Raw genomic sequence first — 22,596 nt, 5'->3', positions numbered from 1 at the left:
GGACCCCGACCCAAGCTTGCTCAAGCCCGGGACCAGCACTGCTCCCTGGCACCCGGCACCCCTCCACCGCGGCACACGAGGCCAAGACTCCTCCCCCTGCCGAGGCCCACCCTGGCGCGCGCCCGCCCCGGCCCGCGCCCACGTACTCCTCCACGCAGTGCGCCGCCGTGATGATCCAGTCGGGGGAGATGATGGAGCCCCCGCAGACGTGGATGCCCTGCACGTGCAGGCTGACCTGCCAGGGCCAGTCCCCGGGGCGGGCTTTGCTCCCGCCCACGATGCGGCTCTCGCGGGTCATCTTGGAGGACACCCCGCACTCTGAAGAGGAAGGGCAGCTGCTGGGAACTGGCCCGACCCCACGCCAGCCCCCGCCGCCCAGCCCAGGGCCCCGCGGAGGAGGCGGCGGGCGCTGCAGGACCCAGTCTTCACCAGAACGGGAGACGGCCTTCCTGTCTGAGCCCTCACCCCCTCGCCCCATCAGCAGAGAGCCTGTCCCCCCAGCCCCGGATGGGCCCCAGGGGTGGGGGCGCAGGGGGAGCCTCAGAGACCCAAGAAGCTCACTCTTGGAGCCAGGTGGGAAAGGAAGGGCGGGGGCCGAGGGCGGGGCTTCCCAGGCAAATCCCTGGGTGTTCGAGCCCCTGCCTGTCCTCGGTCCCCCCAACATGGAGGTCAAGGCCAGACGCCTCTAAAGTGTCTCCCTATGCATCCCTCGGCTCTGTGCCTCCCTGGGGGTGCTGGTGCCAGGAGGTGGAGGCTGGCCGGGAAGCTCCTGCCGGCACCACAGGGACAGCATGGCCCACCCAGCGCCCCTGGGAGCTCCCCCTCTTCCAAGTGACCGCTGAGCTGCAGGCCCAGGTCCTCACGGGACACAGCGCCCTCCATCGTGGCAGCAGGCTTGGGGACTGCAAGTAGCCCCACGCAGAGAGGTAGGCCAGAGGCCGCCGGCTCCGCCTCTGTCGGGGCACAGGGCGCCGTGGGGTCTCAAGAGCCATCCCTGTGGGGCCAAGGCGCCTACAGCCTGAACCCCAAGAGTGGACGGCGGGTCATGCTCTGTGGGGTCCTATCCACAGGCTCACACGGATTCAACCACACGTGACATCAGCGGCTGAACCTGCAGACTCAGAGGTGAGTCTGCCACACGCGGATTTGGAATGGGGGAGGGCGCGGGCACCCCATCCCCGAGTTGTTCCAGGAACAAGTGTCCCCCAGAATTCCACAAAGGTGCTCCCTGAGCAGAACCAGGGCGCCAACAGAGACCTCGGGGCTGGGCCGGCCCGGCCCTGTCTCCTTCCCGCTCCTCACCCCAGACACAGGGGACGGGGGGCTGGTTTCTGAGGCGTGGAATGGCCCCACTCAGACCCGGCCAGGAAGGCGGCTCCACTCACCCACGCAGCGGAGCGCGACCACGGTGTTGGAAGGGCAGGCGTCACTGCAAAAGAAGACAGGCCGCGGGTCACCCTCAGGCAGGGAGACACTGAGAAACGCGTCTTTCCCCAGAGTCCTCACGGAGAGCGCTCGGCTGAGAGTCAGACAGGAAAGTGACCCTGTGGAGGGCGCAGCGGTCCGTGGTCAGAGCAGACCCTGGTCAGAGCACCGGGCTCAAGTCCCGGCTGTGCGACCCTGGGCACGACCTCCCCGTGCCTTGGCTTCTCCCACCTGTAAAACGGGGTAACAACGGCACAGACTCCGTCGCATTAACCACCAATTTTATTCTTGGGGTTTAAAGTCGCCTTTAACCTCGTAAGGAAGGAATTAGGCTCCTGCTTCTACTGTACACTTGCTACAAAAAACCAGAACAACCAATACCCTGGGAGTGCAAGAAAAGCTACTTGGGAGAACATTCCAGGTTACAGATGAGAAAGCGGTAACCCCCCGTCTGGCACAAGTGCGTTTCCCGAAGGAGCCGAGGACGAAGCAGGCTGACGCCAGGCACTAGCGGCGAGCAGAGCCCGCTCCAAGCGCGTCCACACCCAACCTGGGCACCGAAGGGGCAGGACACGCTCTTGGGCATGGACTGACAGGACCTTCCTGGCCACACAGTGACCAGCAGCCCCGGGCCAGCTAACACGATGGCCGCGCTTTGCCAAGCCCGGCAGGGGCCGGCCACACGCCGCCCGCGGCCTAGAACCGTCACCCGCTCGAACAGCGTCGCTCCACAGACAGCGGGTTCCTGGGGCTTCCCCCGGCGCCCACGAGCCCGCATCCTAGACTGAGTCCTTGCCCGGGGACACCCAGGTTCCGTGACCACAGGTGTGTCCAGGGACGCTGGCTGGGGACAGGGGGCCGCAAGTGCCCAGAGCGGACACGTCCGTTGAGGGAAGACGTTTACTAAGGGCGACCCCTCCGCGAGGCCCGCTGGGCAGCACCGGCCCCGGCTCACAGCGGCCGTCCAGGGGAGCCTCGCGGGCGTGGAGACTCAGGGCAGCCTCTTCAAGAAAAGCAGTTGCCCTGGACCCCGCAGCACCACGAGCCAGCAACGACCTCCTCTTCCCCGTGAGCTCTGCAGCTGCTCGTGGAGCCACCGATGCAGAGACCGAGCTGCCCGGGTCTCCGCAGCGGCCCCCACACTGGTTGGACAGGAAACACCGCACCCGCCGAGCCTGGGCAGCTGTGCTGGGCCCTGGCGGCACGGCCTGCCAGCTGCTCTGAGGTACACCTGGCCATGCTCACCCCTCGTCTGCGCATTCCAGGCTCCCGAGGCCCAGGGGACACCAGCCCCAACGCTGCAGCCACAGGAATGCAAACCTGCCTCCACCTCCACCCAGAGAAAAGGAGGGGGCATGAAGAGCTTGAGCTCCCCCAAAACACGGCGCTTGGCCCCTGGCTGGCAGGGGGTGGTGGCTGGCAAGCCACCTGGGCTGAGCCTGGGGACCTGGGCGCCCCGGAGATATAGGTCTAGGGTCTTCGCTTCAAGAACATTTGGATGGCAGGGACAGCGCAAGGCACTGCAAACGGGCAATACGAGCAGGGAGCTGAAGCCCCTCCCCTGCCCCACTGCTGACCAGCAGGCCGCCAGGCATGGGACCTGGGCACACCATGACCACTCTGGGCCAGCGGGCTGTGGGGGTACAGGAAATGCTGGCTGACCTGGACCAGCTGCTGCAGCGGCCAGACCCAGCACCGCCCACCCCTCTGATGGCAGAGCCAGGGCAAGCTGGGTGAGCTGATCCCCTGGGCTGGGGCCTGAAATGTTCTTCCGTTCTTCGGGACACCCCGACGCACAGCAGGCACAGCTCCAGGGCCTGGGAGTGAAGACATTGAAAGGTGGACTCCCATGACGGCTGCGCTGTCTGCTGGCAGCCAGGGCACAGGGCACAGGGCAGAAGGCACAAAGAAAACGGCCGATGAATGGTCACTGCTCCAGGAAGGACCAGCCTGGTCAGCACCCAGCAAGAGACTCCGCGCACGCCAGAGCCACAGGCTGGCGACCTCAGGCTCAGGACAGCAGTCCCCAGGCTCCTCCTCTGCAAACGAATGAAGAAATCCCACACCTGTGGTAGAGCTTTTTGTAGAGGTCCATGTTGCCGGCGCTGGAGTTCAGCTTCATGAAGCTCGTGGCCCCGCTGTCGTCCACGACTCCTTGGCTCGAGTAGAAGCTATTCCTGCAGCAGAGAGAAGGTGAAGCAGTGTGACGCCGGCACCATCACCCGGCCGAGGGCACCCTCCTCCTGGGTGGCCTTCGACCAAGAGGGACCTTGGCGTCGTGGGAAGCAGCCCCAGGCCCCATCAAGGACACTACATGTGAAGTTGCCCCGTCCCTGCGCCAAGTGGCAGGGGAGGGCCACCACCAGGATGCTTTACGGGGCGCGAGACGCCCCAGCTAGTGTTCCCGCAGGTTCTGAGGGCCAGAGGCTTTGCCGTGACATCCACCTTGCTGGGGTGGCGGGCTGAGCTCTTCCCCAGCTAAGACAAACTTTCTGGCAAGTGGCAATCCATTTTGAAAACTGGCATACAAGAACACCCCGGAATTACATGGAGACCACATGGGCACACACCCAAGGAAGGGAAGGTGGCAGTGAAACCACACAGCAATTGTTCATAGGACCCAGCAGTCCCTGTGTAGAAACCTACCCAAAGGAAGTAAAAACACTCATTTGAAGGGACACATGCTCTGCCGTGTTCACCCAGCACTATGCACAAGCACCAGCGGCAACCACCCCCGCGCCCGAGGAAGAAGAGTGGATGGGGAAGGTGTGGTCCACACACCGTGGAATATTATTCAGTTGTGAAAAAGATGAAATCCTGCCATTTGCCACAAGATGGATAAAATGGACAGTGATGACTAAGTCAGAAGGAAAAAGACAAATATTGAATGATTTCGTTCATATACAGAGCAAAGAAACACACAAAAGCAAAACAAGATTAAAAAAAAAAACCCAACCTAGAAATCTGACTGCAGATGGAGCTACCCAAGGGCAGGGTGGGGAGCAGGGAGCATAGGGACACAACGCAGTGGACTGTGGTGGGGGGTCACTGGGCATTGGTGGTGGGTGTGGGTGGTAACATGTATTTGTAGAGGGGTGACCTGTACCCCTAAACCATACACAGTGTTGTAGACCAACGCTACTTCAATAACCATGACTTTCAAGAAAGGACCATCACACAGCCTTCCCCGCGAAGCCGGCCTGCCAGCCCTCCCCACAAGACACTGTGAGCTGAACACCTGGGCCGAGTGCCCCTGCCTCCTCTCCCACCTTCCTTGGCTGCACCCCGTAATCTACTGTCTCTGGTATGAAGCTGACAATCAGTTCTCTCCCCTTAAACTCCTCCTACAGCCGTGCAGTGAAGGTCAAGCTGTCTCTGTCCCTACAGGCCCTCCCCAGCCCTGTTCACACCAGGTCCCGGCCGGCATCTAGACCTGGGGGTGGTGGCGCTGGATCCCAGGAGTGGACGCAGGCCCAGCAGGGGGGCAGCGAGCCTGTGCCTCACCTCCAGGAGAGGCAGGGTGGGGATGGCGGGGCCCAGCTCTGGAAGCAGACAGCTGACCCCGCACTCACACAGGCACTTCCAGGCAGGCAGAGGGAAGTTCTGGGCCCTCTGACCCCGCAACTGACCCTGGGCGCCGCGCCCGGCAGGGCCCACACTCACCGGTAGCCCATGTCCTGGCAGGCGGCCCGGCCGTAGGCGTCGCTCCAGCCATCCTGACACACGGGGTACCAGGCCTTCCTCTGGGACGAGTACACCTGCAGGAGGAAGCTGGGTCCGTAGAGGCGAACTGCAGAAGGAGCATGTGCGTCTCAGCCAGCGGAGCTGACGGCCGGCGACCCAGCAGCCCAGCACCCCGGCTCCCGTGGCTGGAAGTCTCCCCCTCCGTGGTCTTCCCCGGGGAGAGCGCTCAGTGCCCCGCAGACTGAGAAGCAGTGTTCACACGGAACCCACGCACGGCGTCCTTAGCGGCGTCAGCCACAAGAGCCCAGGCTTGGGAAATAATCCGAGTGGACGGATGGCCGGCCCTCCGGATGCAAGGTCCTGACCCCATGGGCGTGGGCACCCCCAGACAGCGGCCTGGACCCCAGCTCTGCGGTCTGCTACGGCCAGGGGAGCGCACAGGGCGGGGCGGCGAGTGGGCTGGGCTCAGGGGTGCCGGGGAAGCGAGGCTGCTCCGTGTGGGCCTGTGATGACGTGTCCTCGCCCATCCGCCCCCTTTCGCTGTCCAAGTGGAAACACGCTGTGTCCACACACGGCCGCAGCTACGCGGGCCAACAGTCAGGAGCAGGCGCCGGCCGCCAGCTGGGCGGCAGGAGTGTCACCGAGCGGACAAGCTCCAGGCCGGGGGCAGGACGCCCACTTAATCCTCCCTGAGGAAGACGCGGTGGCGACCACCTCCAGGTGTGCGCGCGAGTGTAAACAGTGGGGGGTGGGAATCGTCACAACCTGCCCTTCGCTGCTTCCTGCACTTTGACCTTCGTGCATATTTTAACTCTAAGGTGTTTCAATGCATAAATAAGACTCAGACAACCGAGACAGGCCCTGCCTGGAGGACGCTGCGTGTGCCTGGCTAGTTTCTCTTGCACGGGCGTGCGACTCCACCCCAAAATCTCCCTTCAAGCCAATGGCGACAAACGCATCATCGCTGTAACAAAGAGGAGGTGAGTCACCCCCGGACGCTAGGGCTCGGGATGCAGGGCCGCGAGCTGCAGGGACAGACACGCTGTCCACGCGGGAGCGGAGGCACAGGAGACCTCGCGGTGGACACTGACAGCCAGGACCACGGCGCCTCCAAGGCCCTGGCCGGGCATGGAGACCCCAGGACGCCGCCCTCCTGCACAGCCTGTCCGCGGCCACCTGTATTTACAATAAGCGATGTTGGGGGACCATACCGATGATGTGCCTCCGGGGGAGGGCAATGTGGGTACACAGCCACCAGCGCCGTGGATTTGGGGTGCCTGGTCGTGCTGGGTAGCGCTCACGAGAGGAGACAGTCCCTCAGAGAGAGTCATCCAGAGCAGAGCCAAGCCCTCGCATGCCAGAGGGGGCCTCGGTTCCTCATCCTCCAGGACCACCCGCGCCCCAGCAAACATGGCCTGCCATCGCCCCAGGCAGGGCGTCAAGGCTGGGAGCACCCCTCCACCCCCAGTGATCACCTTCAAGGTGAACAGGCTTCCCCTGGTGGCTGGCCAAGGTGGCAGGGCAGGGCCCAGACCACAGCATCTCCTAGGCCACCTGGCAGGCACGCAGCCGCTGGAGTCCGGGCCGAGGGGCTGGCAGTGCCCCGTGTGGGCATTAACACTTCTGGCAGTTTCTACAGCAACGAGTTGAAGGACCTGGACTTCCTCTGGGAGTGGATGAACACCAGCCCCATCTGGGGCCCCGCCCCGTCCTGGCCCCGGCAGCAGCTGCCCCAACAGACCCACCCGCCCCGGCCGCCCCGGCCCCGGCCCGCTGCCAGGTGTGTGACGGCATCTACCCCCGGGACAAGAACACTGGGCGGTGGTGTCTGCTGCCTCGAGGCTGCATGGCTGACGCATCCAGGAAGGTGTGCTCGGGAGGGCACAAGCTCGCGCGGTGAGCTGGCAGCGCAGGGCAGCCCGGGCCGGGAGAAGAGGAGGCGGGAGAAAGCCAAGACCCATCGCTACAGAGAAAGCAGCTCACGGGCTGTGGACACAGGCGGAGAAGAGTGTGGAGAAGAACGTCGACGGCTCACAGCGGCCTGCGGGGGCCGGGCCGGCCCAGCCCCAGAGAGCTGGCTGCCTCCACTCGGAAAAAAAGCGGGGACCATTAAAATTAGAGAAGAACTGGCCAAGCGGTTCCCTTGGAAAGGGAATTAGTGGGAAGGAGCCCCACTTTCCACTGCGCGCCCTTAGTACCATGTGTGGGTATTGCCATTCTAAAGGTTTGGTTTGTTTTTTTTTTTAAAGCCAAAAGCAAAGCAAACAAAAAATAAAGGACGGGCCCTCCCTGGAGGCGCAGGGTTAGTCTCAGCGCTATCAAGCTGTCCGCAGCCTCTGCAGCACGCGTTCCATCCCCCGCGAGGGAGCTGCCCACGGTGCAGCAGACCTCTCCTGTCTCCCCGCTGCTCCCCCAGCAGTGGATCTCATCAGTCTGCCTGTTCTGCTCCCCACTCTGCCTCTGGTGAATCCTCTCACCCCCGCACCTCTGGCCTGCACCCCAGCTCTTGTAAATAAATAGAAAATAAATCTTAAAAAAATAATAAAGGGAGGATGAAAAGAAGGAGGAAGGGAGGAAATTCTTCCCTCGTGTGGCCTTGTCCTCCATCACCGCCCAGGGGTGTGGGGAACCCCCGATGCCCTGGGATATGGGGAACCCCGGGACTGACAGCTTGGGGCTCAGGCGGCTGGGAATACAGAAGGGGCCCGAGTCTCTGCTGCTTCGGTCGCGCAGCGAGTGCCTTTTAAAGCCTGGGCGGTTCTACGAGCCGTGTCCGCCTCATTCTCCCGCGGCCCACGCGATCCTGAGAGTTTTAGGAAAAGCGCCGCTGGCGCAAGGGGGTCGGTTTCGGTGTTTGTACAGTGGGCGGGCACCTCAGGCTGGGCCGGGCGGGCGTCTGCTCAGCTTCCCAGGAGGCCAGAGTCCCCGCTGGGCGCTGCCCGCAGCTGTGCGCCTGGCGGGGGCGGGGACAGGGGTGTTGTGGAAGCCGAGACCGGCAGGTGCAGCCAAGAGCTCACGGGCATCGCCCTGGCACCCCCCTTGTGCTTTGTGATCCGAAATGAATATAGTATTTTCCAAGGAAATAATAAAAGCCGTCGCCGCTCCCGGACAACAGATGTGTGTCCCGAACCTGCAAGGCAGCTTGTGCAGAGAAGAGCGCGCACCCCGGCTGTGGGGCAGGCGGCCCGCCAGGGGTGTTGCCGGTGGTGGTTAAGGCTCCCCTCGGGGCCTCTGACTGGGGGGGGTTGGAGCCCCCCCAGAGCCCGGAGCCCGGGCTCAGCCGCCAGCAGGGAGCCGTGACCCGGGGCAGACGGGGCGCAGACTCACCGCAGCGGTTCTCGTCCTCCCCGCCGGGGCAGTCCAGGACCCCGTCGCACCACTGTGAGGGGCTGACGCAGGTCCCCGAGGAGCCACACTCCATCCCGGAGAAGGCGCATTTGTTCGCCACTGCGGAGAGGGGAGACCCGCCAGGCTGAGACCGGCAGGTGCCGCCAAGAGCTCCCTGGTCCCCGCGCCCAGCACCCCCACCCCCGCCAGAACAAGAGGGAAGAATCTCGGTGCCCGAGCTTTAACAAGGAGGCGCTGAGTGCCCTGCAGGACCACAGGACGAGGCTGGAGGCAGCCAGGGCCCCGGTGCCTCTCCGGGGGGGCCAGAGGAGAGGGGGCCAGTGCTCAGACCTGGACGACGGTCCCACCTCCTGACGGTGCTGTCTGAGAGCCAGCGGGGAGGCCTGGCCGGGGAGGCCGGCCACAGTATGATCCCCGGGCGGGGAACCAGGGTCTGAGTGCCCCAAAGCGCTGGGTAAACTCCCCACTTCTCCACCAGGGTCCTCCCCACAGGTGCCCGGGCTTCCGACAACCCGCACACGAGGGAGCAGGCGAGTGGGGCCGCCGAGGAGCCCCCCGCAGCGCCGGGAGGGGGTTCCGCGTGTCGGTTGGCAGCAGAAGGGAAGAGGAGACAGCTCTCTGGGAGGAGGCGTTAGCCCCGCACTTACTGTACTTCCACAGCAGGAAGCCGGCCACCCCGCCCAGCACCGCCAGGATCAGCAGGACCAGGGAGATGCACAGCGCCACCTTCTTCCCTGCGGGGAGAGCACCGTCAGCCGTCAGCCGCAGGCTCCGGAGGACGCGCCCAAGGCCCGCAGTGCGGATGCAGGAAATGACACCCCTGCGCTCCCGGGGCGGCCCGTCCCTCCAGGACGGGGGAGGCTGACTTCGTGGGGGGCAGCAGAGCCCGAGCGGCCGCAGGGTGCGGATCGCAGAGCCGGCGGCGGTCATCTAACACACGCGCTGGCGGGGAGGGGCGGGCAGCATGGTGGCGCCTCCCCCAGGCCAGCCCCGGCGTGGCCTCCGGGCGCAGCCTTGGTCTCAGCAAGACTGTCCAGCCAGGGGCCGCCCGCCCGCCCCTGCCCGTTCGCGGGACTGGCTGCACGTGGCTGTGTCACTTCCACGACGACCGCCGCACGCGTGTAAGTTACATCAACTCCAGGTCGCCTGAGGCCGTGGCTCCCGTGGGGCCAGGGCTGGCGCTGGACATTCCAGCACTGCGGAGAGCTGCTGGCAGCCAGCGCCAGCCCCGACCCCCAGCAGTCACGTTGGGCTCACGTCTCATGGAGAATAGGGGCCTCTCGGTGGGGGGGGGGGGTGCGTGCAGCCACCACGGCGGGCAGTGTGGGTTCAGAGCACAGCCCCGAGGCCACAGCTCCACTGCCCCCACATAGCTCAACCTGAGGTGAGACCAGGGATGGCACACCTGTGCCCGACACCTGGCGAGACCGCAGGAAGGGCCCCACCACCAACGCACCGCCCCGGCCAGCAAGCCCCGCCCGGGAGCTCCCAGGAAGGAGGGCGGAGGGGTAGAGGGGAGAAGCCCCAGGTGGACCCCCAGCGCCTGAGACAGGCGAGCAGCAGGCCGGGGGCAGTGAGGGGCCAGGTGCACCCCAGCTGCCATGTTAAGTCAGCCAGAGCAAGAACTTCCACGTGGGACTTGGCCAGACCAGAGCGGGACCATCTGATGAGGCCCAGGCCTCGCCTCCCACTTCCTTGTCACATTCCGCGGATTCCAGGGCTGTTTTCCTGGCACTCCCGGCAGGGGTGTCGCTTGGGGGGCAGGCATGAGCTTGCAGCTCTGACAGGTGAGGCCACAGGTCTGGGGTGAGCCTCTGAGCCTCCAAGCCACAGAATAAGAAGGTGGCAACGCAGGCGGGGGACAAGGTAGTGGCCACTTGCCCCGCTGGCGACGGAGGACGCGCCCCATGGACGCCTGCCTGTGTGTTGTTTTACCTGAGATCAGGCAACCTGGCGGGACAGGTCAGGGCTATGACACGGGGCGCTCTGCACCCCTCTCGGTGTGGGTCAGCTGGCACACAGGCTGGGCCCCCTGTCCTGAGGAACGGAGCCCCACCTCTGGGGTTAGGGCGGCTCGGGCTGGAGCAGCCCCGGTCGGCTGTCTCGCTAGTTGGGGTTAACATGAACTCACGGGTCACTGCCCTGGTCATGATCGGCTTCGTCTGTTGTGGGCTCGGCCTTAGTTTCTAGAGTCAACTCTGCGTGGCCCGTGTGGAAAATGCCAGAAACACGTACCGGTGAGGCTGTGAGGAAAGGCTCGTCCTGGGGGTGGGGACGGGCGGTCCAGGCTCTAGTGGGACAGATAGACCCACAGCATGAGCCCCGACCCCACTCCCGGGGGTCCCAAGGAGCACCGGCGCCTCTGTGAAGGGGGCGGCTCCTTTTTTCGGATTGTCGCGAATGCAAAAGACAGGCTAAGGTCGAGAGTGTCCCCACTGTCCTGGTTTGTGCTGGGCTGGGGTCCAGCTGCAGGACACTCGGAGGTGGTGGGACACAAGAAACTTCAGGGCAGCGAAGCTCCTCTGTCACCCACGGGGCCGAAGGACACGGGTCCCTACCCAAAGCCACGGGCGAGCAGAGCCGGGTTCCTAACGGAAACCTCGGGCTTCAGCTTAGAGGATGTATCGGCGTGGGCTGTAACAGCTGCACCCCACTAGGACAGACGGTGGGAAGGGGGTGATGGGACGTCCATACTCAATTTTTCTGTAAGCCCGAAACTACTTCAGAGAGAGTCGATTAATTTAAAATAACAGCTCCATGCCAGCCACGGCCCTCCAGGCGCGTGCACTCCCCTCGGCCCTGAGTCCACGCGATACTTTTAAAAATAACACCAGGTAGTTCACGAAGTGAATTTTAAGTCCGAGGGCATTTTTATAATGCAGAATCCCAGGCGGCGGCTCCAGTGTTTCCCTCATAAAGCTGCTCAGGGACGCCTGCCGCTGCCCCTGCCCGCGTCTCCCCTACGTGAGTGGAAAGTGTGGCTCCTTCTGCCCCAGGGCCGGGCAGTGCCTGATATGAGCACCAGCCTTCAAGGTGCAGCCGCCAGAGGGACCCCGGCTGCTGACGCTGCCTTCTTCTTTGCAGAGGAAGGAGGTGCCAGTGCCCAGCTCCGACCCCTCTTCCCTGAGTTCCTTCCAGCCTACGCGCGGGAGGGCGGCCATGGCGCTGAGCGCTGGCACTACTGAGCCTCAAGGACACCATTCCCGGCCACGGGGGCCCTTCTGTGCACCCTGGCATGCGGGCAGCGTCTTTGGCACCCACCCAGGGGTCGCAAGGCACACCCTCCTGTACTTATCACCAATCCAAACAGTCTCCAGACACCCTGGACTGTCGCTGGGGACCAGCATCACCCCCCATTGAGAACCACTGGTCCCCACCTCCACGCCAAGCAGCAGAAAGACAGCGTTCCCCGAGCAGAGGGAAGAGGGACTCAGCGAGCCACACAGGAAAGACGGGGCGCCGCCAGGGGTAGAAACTCGGGAATAAAAGGGGCAGAGGTTGGCAGAGTGGGGCGCAAGCCGTGTGTGAAAGGTGCAGCAATCGCTGAGAAAAAGCCCGAGAGCACCCGGGGGTGAGGGGGCAGCAGTGCAGGAGCCCCATGGTGGGCGCACTCTGGGGGGTCGTGGGTGGTGGGCACGTGGGGGGGCGGGGAGGGGGCTGGCGCGCGGGTGGTGGGCACACACCGGCGCGCCAACGTGCTCCATTGCTCCGGGTCGAGTGTGCGAGCTGCGTCTCCGTGTGGTGTCTCCCGGGACCGCAGCAGGACGAGCTGACAGTGTGCCGGCTCCACCTGGCGCCGCTGCACCCCACATCCCCCAGGGACGAGGGCCGGGGGCGGCAAGGGTCCAGGGAGAAGGCAGGCAGAATGATCGGCCGAGAAAGGAGAGGGACGGGGCCAGAAAGAGAGGGACGAGAATGCACATTGTACAAAAGTAGAAAATGACGTTAAAAATATGTAAAATAAAATAATTAAAAATTAATTAATTAATTTTAAAAAAGAAAGAGATGGATGAAAATGAGAAGCAAAGGACGAACGGCTTCGATTCTCCCCCGCCCGCCCCGCGGTGTCTAAACATCGTGAGAACCGAGAGAGACGGCGCCCCACGGCCCTCGGCAGCGTCTGGAGGGGGACCTGCGGCTCTGGGCAAAGGCACCCCGGCCTGCCTGCATCTGGACCTCCCCGTGGACTCAAGACGATGCCCTGGGAAACCACGCGGCAGGAGGCAGGACAGCCAGCTGCAGAGGGCAGAGGACAGCCGGCGGCGGGGGACAGCCGGAGGCGGGGGACAGCGGGCGGCAGCAGAGAAGAGAGGCGAGGGCGCAGCAGGGCCCGGCGGAGCAGGGGAGGGGGCAGCGCCCGAGAGCAGGCCGCAGGCTGGGGCACAGGGAGCCAGCGGGCGCCGTCACAGGCATCGGGGGAGAGGCCTACCCGAGGTGCACACGGTCCCGGGCGCGGACTTGGGTTCCCTGAGGACCACGGCCGGTGAGGAGTGCTGCGTCAGGACCCTGGAGGAGTACGCGGGCACCGCCGACGGGTAGTACTCGCCGCGGAGGGAGGGCTCGGAGGGCGGTGAGGGGCCGAGGCTTTCCGGTTGGTACCCATGGTTCTCATAGTAAGGCCTGAAACCTGGCGGCGATCCCTGGACGGGGAGAGAAGCTGAGTTGGGAACCAGAGTACCCCAAGGCCAGGCTCTCAGCCATCTCCCCCAGGGAGGGGGGAGGAGGGCTGCGGGTGCTTCTGGGGTCTGTCATGGTGCCAGACACCCCGCTAGCTGGAGTGAAAGTGATCAGCAGGGCCTCCCTGGCGGTGCAGGAGTTAAAGACGACGCCATCCAGCTATCGCCAGAGCTGGATCCCCGATGGCCAGGGACCCACAGGGTGCAGCAGACCTCTCCTGTCTCCCCGCTGCTCCCCTCAGCAGTGCATTTCAGCAATCTGCCTGTTCTGTTCCCCACTCTCTCTGGTGAATCCTCTCACACACACACCCATATCTCTGGCTTACACCCCAGTTCTTGTATGCATAAATAAATCTTAAAAAAAAAAAAAAAGGAAAATGATCAGCAATTTCAATGAACTGTCAGTCGCTGGCTTCTCAAATTAAGAAAAAATGAATGGGTGACATAGCAGATTAGTCAGACATTGACAGAACAAGCGTGTGGTGGTTGAGAGCGAGTTGCCGCCCCGTACCTGCAGAACCGGGGGGCAGGATCCAGCCATCCCAGGATTAGGATGAGGATAGCAACACCAACCCTCCCAGGACTCACCTGCCACCAGGTGTCTGTGTTCACCAGCTCCTTGCAACCTGGCCGCAAGCCCTACAATGGCCCAGGGACGAGGGATACACCCATTTTCCAGAGAGGAGTGTGAAGGGCCGGGGGCCAGCCATTTACCGCACCTCATAGTACCCATGTCGCGTTGCAAGCTCCCCTTTGAGGTCTGTTCTCCCGAGGAGGGGTGTCAGCGTTTATCTTTTAAACGACTTGGGACCCCTGGGCTAGTGAGTGGCCGCGGGCAGCGCAGCACTGCTGGGGACAAGCGGGGTTTCTGAGTTCCGGCCCTGGGGGAGGACTTGGGCTCGGCTCTGCCCTCAGCGTTTATCCCCAGCTCCGCCTTCAGCTGGTTTCTGCCTCCCCACAGCTGCCTTCGCCAGGCCAGCGCCCCAGACCCAGCACGTCAGCTGCTCTGGACCCGTCCATCTTCCCTGCTCCTCGCTGTCCTGCTCCGCCCGGGGTAGCGGGGGGCCGCCCCGGGGGGCTGAGACCCCAGCCTCACCTGCCCACCCTGACTGCTCCCCTTATTTCTGTCAAGCCTGAGCTCACAGAGACCGGTGTTCTGAGCAGGGGCAACATCACGCTCAGAATTTTTAATGGGGCTCCGGGGAAGCGTGATCGGAAAGGAATGAGCCAGAGGCAGGCTGCTGCAGCCGGTCGGTTTAATAGCTCACCAGCGCTGCCCGAAAGTCCAAAGAGTACGACTTGAGACCAGAGCGGGAGATTAAAAGAAGGCAAAAAAAATTGTAATCGCTAATCTTAATAGGGGTACAGAGGCAAAAACAGCCCAGAGCACACAAGCTCACTGTCTATCTGGAGCATCTAAGAACACGCCGCCCGCCCAGGCTGGTGGCAGCCAGGCCGCGCCAGCAAAGCCGCCCATGTAGGGGAATTCCAGCGTGGACTTGAACTTGAACGCGGACCCAGCAAGAATCTCAGTAACAGAGAAACTCACCGAGTTTAACGCCATCCCGACGTGACCAGCAGCATCAGGTGATGGGAGGGTTTGGAACCTTCCAGAGGACCTAGGAGAAAGACACACAGGCGGTGCTGCTTCCTCTGGTGGGGTCTAGAGGGCAGATGGAGAAAGAAGGAGGAGATTTCCAGGGGAGTCACCTTTCCCCAGAACCAGCAGCAGCTTTGTGCTCACCTGCCCTGCTTACCTGCCCTCACCTTCACCCTCTTCCTGGAGCCACCTGCAGGGACGGAGTGGGGTGGCACCAAGGGCAGGGGTGCTGCATGAACACCCAGCGAGGTGAAGTCACACCTCAAAGTTCAGATTGTTTTGTGAATCAATAAAAATTGTATGTAAAGAGCTAATCAGGGGCCTCCCTGGTGGTGCAGAGGTTAGTCTCAGCGCTATGAAGCTACTGGCAGCCACTGTGGCATGAGTTCAACCCCGGCCAGCCAGGAGCTGGTCCAGCAGACCCCTCCTGTCTCCCCGCTGCTCCCCTCAGCAGTGTAGCTCAGTGTATCTGTCTGTTCTGCTCCCCACTCTGTCTCTGGCCAATCCTCTCACCCCCTGCACCTCTGGCGTGCACCCCAGCTCTTGTATGCATAAATAAACAAAATAAATCTTTTTTAAAAAAGCTTATCACCATGTGGATGGTCTCGAAGACTGAAGCAGAGAGAGTGGTGTCTGCCGACTTTGTGGAGGGCTATAGAGATATCTAGAAAGACAGTCACCGTGAAATGCCTTCCAGGGACACCCCACCTGCCCCCACTCTCCAGAGCCAAAGCCTGGCTCTGTCCAGGCTCCCTTTTGTCCCAAAGACCAGAGGAGCCTCCAAGAGCGAGCTTCGCAATCTCCGTGCCCAAGATGGCTCCAGGAGGCAGGGCTGGGCTTCCAGGATTGCCAGCTTGGGCTGGGCAGCCCACCTGCAGGCACCCAGCACACAGCAGGTGCTCAGGGGCAGTAGGAAGCGGCCAAGGCTGAGCCTCCAGGACGACCTCGAGCTGTGCCTTGGGGCAAGCTGACTCACATTGCAGATTCTCCCACAAGTCAGCAGCACCTGCCATGGGTGGTGGGTGTGAGGTAAGTGGATGCTAATGAGCTCCCAGAGCCCAGCCCTCCCTATGTGTCACCTACATTTCTGTTAAATAAACATGACCCTAAAGCTGGCAGATGTCAAACTGGGGCGGGAAAGACAGATCTGTGGTGTTTGCAGCAAGTATCAAGAAAGCACCCCCAGGCTCCGCGTGCAGCCAGCAGCTGTGAAGACCCAGCAGCTCAGCGTGCTCTGAGCAAAATTATCATCTGATTCGTTAAACTAAAACAAAGGAACAAAACACAAAAAATAAAACCCAGAGACACGAGCTGGCCAGGAGTAGGACGGAGGGTCTTCTCATCTTAAAGCCTCTGAGCAAGCCCAGCCACAGGCGACGTCTCCTCACGTAAAGATAAAATATAAGAGGCCTCCCTGGTGGCGCAGGGGTTAAGTGTCAAGACTATGAAGCTGTCCGCAGCCTCTGCAGCACGAGTTCGATCCCCAGCCAGGGAGCTACCCACATGGCACAGCAGACCTCTCCTGACTCCCCGCTGCTCCCCTCAGCAGTGTGTTTCAGTAGATCCACCTGTTCTGTTCCCCACTCTGTCTCTGGTGGATCCTCTCACCCCCCGCACCTCTGGCCTGCACCCTGTTTTTGTATGCATCAATTAATAAATCTTAAAAAAAAAAAAAAGATGAAATATAAGAGCCAGGCCCTCCGCAGAACGTGGAAACCTTTCTAGATGGAAAATAAAGAGAAACCACTTCCTGGCATGAGGAAAGAGAAAGAACCATCCACAGGACCGGCTCCTCTCGGGCCATTAACGCGGGAGAGGCTATCGCCTGCCACCTCTGCTCTGCAGGGAACAGACTCCAGAGCCCCCCTCCCTACCCTCCCCCCCCGCACCTGCCCGCCTCCCCCGCTCTCCCCTCCGCTCTTGTTTAAGCAGGGAAAACCCAGCACCTTCCTAAGATCACTTTCCAAACAGTCCGCAGCCATGTCCCCAGCTATAGGTTCTGCTGAGGTTTCAGGAACTGAGAATTCGATCCCCCTGGCAGCCTTCCCAGGCTCAGAGCCCTCTCAAAGGAGGGGAGAGCCAGGCTGGACATCCTCACTTCCGATTCATTCACGATCCCACGGTGGGGACAAGGAGCCAGGACAGGAAGGGGGTCGGGCAGCCACCACCTGGGCAGTGCAGCCGCCCGGGAGTCTCCCTCTGGCAGAAGAAGGGCCGGGCCTGTCTCCCGCGGGGCCGGGGCCGGGCTGGAGGAAGCGCTGGCGTCCAGAGAGTCCAGGAGCCGCCTCCCCAGGCTCGTCTGGACACAGGCACCCACCGCCAGGCCCGCGCAGACAGTGGACCTGCCCGGTCTGCCCGGAGTGAGCGCCCCCGGGTGCCCGGAACCGACAGCAGCGCCTGTTCCGTGAAGCTTCAGGACGGGCTGCCCTCCACGCCAGCCCACAGCCCTGTCCCGGAGGACCCAGGAAACGTGCCAGAAAGCTCCTCGCCACCCCAGCTCCCTCCCCATCCACCTGGAAGAGGCTGGAGAGGCTGTTTGGGGCTGAGTCACCCCTTCGTCACGCACCAGGTCACCATGGTGCCTGGAACCCCATGACAGGGTGAAACCGGCCACAGACAGGAAGGTTCTGTTTCCGCGTCTTCCCTTGACGGTCCAGACACACCTGCCGGGGCCTTATCTTGAAACCCACCCGCGCGCGTGAGGCGTGTCCACCAGCCTGACTTCCATCTAGGGAGGTGGGGGGCCCTCATGAAGCTGCGGGGGAGCCCGTTCAGGACCCACTGGGTGCTCGTTCAGGACCCCCCAGTGGGTGCCGACTTCCCAGACCCCAGAACGGGAGGTGAGACTGGGGCCCAGACGAGGACCCCGGCCCTGAGCTTCTATTTCCACGTTCTGACCGTGCAACAAGCCCCACCCCCAACACGTAATGGGGCACCCCTAGCCTCACCCCAGCAAGCGTGTGGTGTCCTGTCCTGTCAGGGTGTCACGACGGAGTAGAGAAGAGACAGACCAGAGTCAGGAGCTACACGTGTAGGCGCAGGGGGCACAGCCGCGGACCCAGCAAGGAGGGGGCGCGGGAAGGGGGGAGGGTGGGGAGCGCAGGGGAGACGGGCAGGGGCAGGAGAGCAGGTGAGGGGAGACGGATGCCCGCGCCACCTTTCCTTCCCCCCCAACACCTCGCTGTCCTGAGAAGAGCAAACTTTTTTTTTTTTTTACAAATATTTTTTCTTTTTTTTTTTTATATAGAGGCATTTATTTATTTATTTGTTTGTTTGTTTGTTTGTTTTGTTTATACAGGCACTGGGTACAGTCAGAAGCGCGGGAGGGTGAGAGAATTCACCAGAGCCAGAGCGGGGAGCAGAGCAGGCAGAAGGACCGAAGGACACTGCTGAGGGGAACAGCGGGCAGCAGGAGAGGTCTGCGCGCCATGTGGGACCCTCCTCCGGTGGCCGGGGAGCAGCCGGGGATCGAACCAGCGCTGCAGAGGCTGCGGGCAGTTTCACAACCCAGCGCTCTACCGCTGCGCCACCGGGGAGGCCCAAGAGAAAACTTTTTAGGGCAGGAAGTGGGTCTGGGTTTTCCTTCACCCCCTGGGCTTATCTTTCACATGCAGCTTCGTGCCATGCAGCCAGCGTCCCAATGAGTGTCTTTTTTTTTTTTTTTTTTTTTAAGATTTATAGAGCTGGGGCACAGGCCAGAGGTGCAGGGGTGAGAGGATGCGCCAGAGACAGAGTGGGGAGCAGAACAGGCAGATCCACTGAAATCCACTGCTGAGGGGAGCAGCCGGGGCACAGGAGAGGTCTGCTGCGCCCTGTGGGTAGCTCCCTGGCCGGGGATTGAACTCGTGCTGCAGAGGCTGCAGACCGCTTCATAGGTTGTGTCTTAACCCCTTGCACCACCAGGGAGGCCCTTCAATACTTCCTGAGTTCAAAGGAGTGAGATGAGATTTAAGAGAGGGAAGGGAAGCACTCGGAGTGGCCCCGCAGACCTAAGGTGACAGCCCCCCACCCCCAGGCCCCCCACCTGTGTCCCGCAGGCCAGAGGAGTCCTTAAGTCTGCCAAGGCTGGGAGTCAGAAAGAGCTTGCCCAGGTCGAACCGCAGTGAGGCCCTAAAGGAGCACAGCGGTTGCAGGGCTGGGCCTGTGGCTTTGCCAGCTGGGGTCCCGGCAGGAGGCGCAGAAGCAGGACGCCCTGAGTGCAGGAGCTGCCCTCCCGGCGCTAAGGCACCCTGACGGTGAGCGCGGAGTCACCGCGGCCAGAAACACCAGAGGCGGATTTAAGTCAAGGTAGGGAAACCAAGTTCCCGGTGCTTAGACAGTTCGAATACCGCGGAGGTGGTCTGGGAAAGTGGGTTTCCTCACCAGCAACTCCTTGACCCAACGCTGGAGGTCATTTTGCAAACATCCTAGAACAGCGCTGGGCTTCAGTGGCAGGGCAGACTGTCGTGGTCAGGAGCTCCTGGCCGCCCCCAGGACAGCCTCCCTGTGCCCGTTCAGAGGGAGGCGAGCAGGAGGGGACAGGCCGCCAGGAGGATCCCTGGAAGCAACTTGCCCGCACACAGGGAAGTGACAGCCAGCTCATGCCCCACCCTTTCCCCGGGGAAACACATTTCCAGCAAATGTGACCAGTGGCCACACCTTCCTCTCAGCCCCTCCTGAGCTCTCCGCCTGCCCTTGCGTGAACTTCCAGAATTCCACCTCCGCTACCACAAACACACGAGGCTCTTCAAACATCTCTGCTCTGCCTCATGAGCCCCGGGCATATGCACACGCATGCACGCACACGCATGCACACGCACACAATGCGTGCCTGACCCCGGCCTCTGAACATGCCAGCCACACGCCTGGCGTCCTCACTTCTAGCAGCCCTGGCCCCCGCGCCTCCCCACGCCTGTCACCTTCTCCCAATCCAAGTCACCGCACTGCCCCCAGGAGTCCAGTCTTTCTCCCAAGACCCTGTGCTGCCTGGACACCCCCAGCCTCCGCTCCTCTGCTCCTGCGCGCACCTGCCAGCAAGACAAAGCAGCTCCCAGGCCCTGACCCTCAGCTCTGCCCCTGGCTGCACCCAGAACTGCCCTTGCTGCTCCCTGAGACCCACATGTAATTGGGGCCAGAATGTTCAGGGCACAGGGAGAACTGTGGCCCCCCTTCAACATGCCCTGGCTCACTGGCACTGAGGCTTTGCAAGTCAAGGCTCCCCAAGAAGGCCAGAGGGCTTCCCAGCCCCCACCCAGGAAGGGGCCCACCAAAGTAGGCCCAGTGTAGGGCTCAGGCAGGCGACACCTTTGCACCCCACCCCAGTGGCCTCTTACAGGCCATCGTGGAGCAGATCCAATGTTGGGGGGGAGTCGCTGGCAGGCACCCTGGAAAGTAAGGAGGGTGCGGGAAGAGCCACAAAGCCTCAGGATGGTGGAGGCTGGGATCCAGGGGGGCAGAGCAGGGACTGGGAGCTTCTGCAGCCCTGGTGCCCGGGAGCAAGCATTCCTGGGGGCAGGAACAAGACCGGGGGTCCCCCTGGCTGCCCGACGTGCCCAGAGTCTGGCTGGCCCTCCTCTTCCCCAATCCCGACCAGCCTGCCTCAGTTTCCTTATGTTGATTTCAGTGTTATAAAGAGATGGGGGTGACGCCTGGCTGGAAGAGAGTGCCCCAACACCTTTGTGGTTGTTGTTATAACCGGTGGGGCCAAGTGCGCCCCTCAGTGAAGGTGACTGGGCCCGCCCAGAGCAGCCCTGGGTGAGTTCCCACAATAGCACAATCTTGACCTTGGGGTAGAATGGAGGGAAGCTGCTGGGGAGCAAACAAACATCCCAGCAAAGAACCAAGGCCCTTGCGGCTTGGGCCAGAGAAATTACATATATGCACACACGCTTGCACACACAGGCACACACACACACTCACACGGGCACACACAGAGCAGAAGTGTGGGCGGGCAGGTTCCAGTTTGGGGAACTTCCCCGGCCCTGGGGTATTAGCTCTCTGGGTGCTCCTTGCCTCTCTGACCTCATCGGCCCCCCCACCCCCGTAAGGTCGCTGGGGTGAGGCGGTGCCACCCCCAGAAAGCTGGGCAAGCCTGAAGTAACCCCCGTGACCTCCTGGGGTCCCTGTCACCAGGCCCACCGGGCCCTCTTCTCCCCACTCAGCAGCAGCCCACAGCCTAGGGGCCTCTGTCCCCCCCCAGGTCCTGCTCCCTGGGGTCGCCCAGTGCGCCACACTCCCAGCCCCCTCCCCAGGCGGGGCTGGCTCCAGCGGCACTTCCTGGAGAGCACTCCACACAGCTCAGGCTAAGTCAACAACCTGCCCCTCACACCCGCTTCTACGACTCTTTGGAAGTGCACTTCTCGGTTCTGTAACTTTCCATGATTTGGGGGTTCTCTACAGCTGGGAGCTCCTTGCACTCAAGCCTCTACGTGCCCCTTTCCCAATCCGGGGGCGCCCAGCCTCGGGGCCAAGCTCCAGTGAGTCCTGCCTTCCAGGCGGACCTCAGCCCCTGATTTTCTCTGCCTTCCGGGCGAGCACCAAGATCCCTCCTGACCCGCCTCCACCACCAGGGCGCAACTTTGGGGCCTAAGGCAATCCTGCTGTCCGACTCCCGGGCCAAGGGCCCGCACCCAAGCCAGGCTGGTCCCCTGCCCTGTGTCCTGGTGCTGGGACACCCAGCCAGCCTCTCCCCTGCGGGAACCCTTAAAAGCCAGCCCGCCTCTCCAGGACCGGATCCTGAGGCAGCCAACGCCAGCAGCTGGACCTGATGGCCGCTGGGTAGCCCAAAAGTGGGCTCAGACTGCGGCCGGCCATCCCCGGGGCCTCCGCAACCAGCCCCGCCGTCCCCAGCCCCACCGTCCCCAGTCCCCACTGTCCCCAGCCCCGCCGTCCCCAGCCCCCAGGCCCCAGGCCCCAGCCCCACCGTCCCCCAGCCCCGCCGTCCCCGCCGTGCCGGTGGTATCACTCCGGCATCTAAGCGAGTTTCCAGTTTCTCCCACCAAGAAGCAGGAGTTCAAGTAACACTCAGGGCTGCAGAGATTTTCCCGAAACAAAGAAACAGATCCACAACCCGCCCTCTTCCTCGTGCGTCTCCAACGGGAAAAGGCGCCCCCAGAACCCGAGCTCCAGCCCGCGGGGCAGGGGAGCAGGCAAGGGCTCCCACCGGGGCACCCGCCCGCAGGGACCTCCAGGCACCCTGTTCTCCCAACGAGCGGCCAGGGACGGCGGGCGCCTGCCCCGGGCACCGGTGCCAAGACCGGCTGGCCCGGGAGCCCGCGGGGAGGACGCACCTGCCGCGCTGGCGCTGCCCGCTCCGGGCTCGAGTCCCGCCGGCCTGGCCCGCAGGGCACTCAGGTGATTCTGCGCGCGGCCTCCCGCTCACACCTGCTCACCTGCTCACCTGCGGCTGGGTCCGCGGCCCGCGCCCTGCCTCCCGCGCCGGCACCTCCCCGGTGCTGCGCCCGCTCCGCCGGCTTCCTCCTCTGCCCGGCAGGAGTCCCGGCCCGCCCGCCTCCAGCTTTAACCCCGGGAGGCGGTGTCGGCGGCCCGGGCGACGCCCTCAGGCCCCTGGAGCCAGGAGGGGACCGGCTGCGGCCGGCGGGGCGGGGGCGGCCGGAGGCGGAGTTTCCCGGAGGGAAGCCCCAGACCCAGCCTCGCATTGCACTAGGGGGTTGGGGGGATTCCAGAGAGCGCTGGCCCCGTGGGGTGTGAGCCCGGCGCTGCGGGCTGTGTGCTGCGCTGGCCAGGCCCTGCTCCGTCCCTGGGGACCTTCGTGGCCTGTGTCCGCAGCGAGGACCCAGGAGTCGACCCCAGGGATCAGGCGGCAGCCCCTGGAGACCCAGCGCCCAGCGCCAAGGAGCTTCCCACCCCAGCCCTCCTCCTGTT

General features: G+C 63.1%; 1 protein-coding gene across 3 annotated transcripts in view; it reads right to left on the bottom strand.

Moving 5' to 3' along the window:
* The window catches only part of TMPRSS2 (transmembrane serine protease 2), a 29,130-nt gene extending 6,990 nt beyond the window's left edge, over window positions 1–22,140 (bottom strand). The window contains exons 1-9 of one of the 3 annotated variants that reach the window (XM_037524482.1): window positions 22,112–22,140; window positions 14,683–14,752; window positions 12,887–13,097; window positions 9,105–9,191; window positions 8,437–8,556; window positions 5,089–5,215; window positions 3,492–3,602; window positions 1,386–1,429; window positions 147–318 (exon numbers count right to left, since the gene is read on the bottom strand). In XM_037524482.1, the coding sequence (XP_037380379.1) occupies window positions 147–318; window positions 1,386–1,429; window positions 3,492–3,602; window positions 5,089–5,215; window positions 8,437–8,556; window positions 9,105–9,191; window positions 12,887–13,097; window positions 14,683–14,697 (887 nt within the window). In that variant the 5' untranslated portion in view covers window positions 14,698–14,752; window positions 22,112–22,140. Of the gene's footprint in view, window positions 1–146; window positions 319–1,385; window positions 1,430–3,491; window positions 3,603–5,088; window positions 5,216–8,436; window positions 8,557–9,104; window positions 9,192–12,886; window positions 13,098–14,682; window positions 14,753–17,299; window positions 17,320–22,103 lie in introns of those variants that run through there. The other 2 variants (XM_037524481.2, XM_037524480.1) reach the window with 2 other exon arrangements.
* Window positions 22,141–22,596: the final 456 nt, after the last annotated feature.

This window comes from Talpa occidentalis, unplaced genomic scaffold (assembly GCF_014898055.3).
Source record: "Talpa occidentalis isolate TD23 unplaced genomic scaffold, MPIMG_talOcc4v2.1 talOcc4.4, whole genome shotgun sequence".
Lineage (NCBI taxonomy): Eukaryota > Metazoa > Chordata > Mammalia > Eulipotyphla > Talpidae > Talpa > Talpa occidentalis.
The sequence above is the reverse complement of the archived record's forward strand: the minus strand, read 5'-3'. Positions and strand labels throughout refer to the sequence as shown.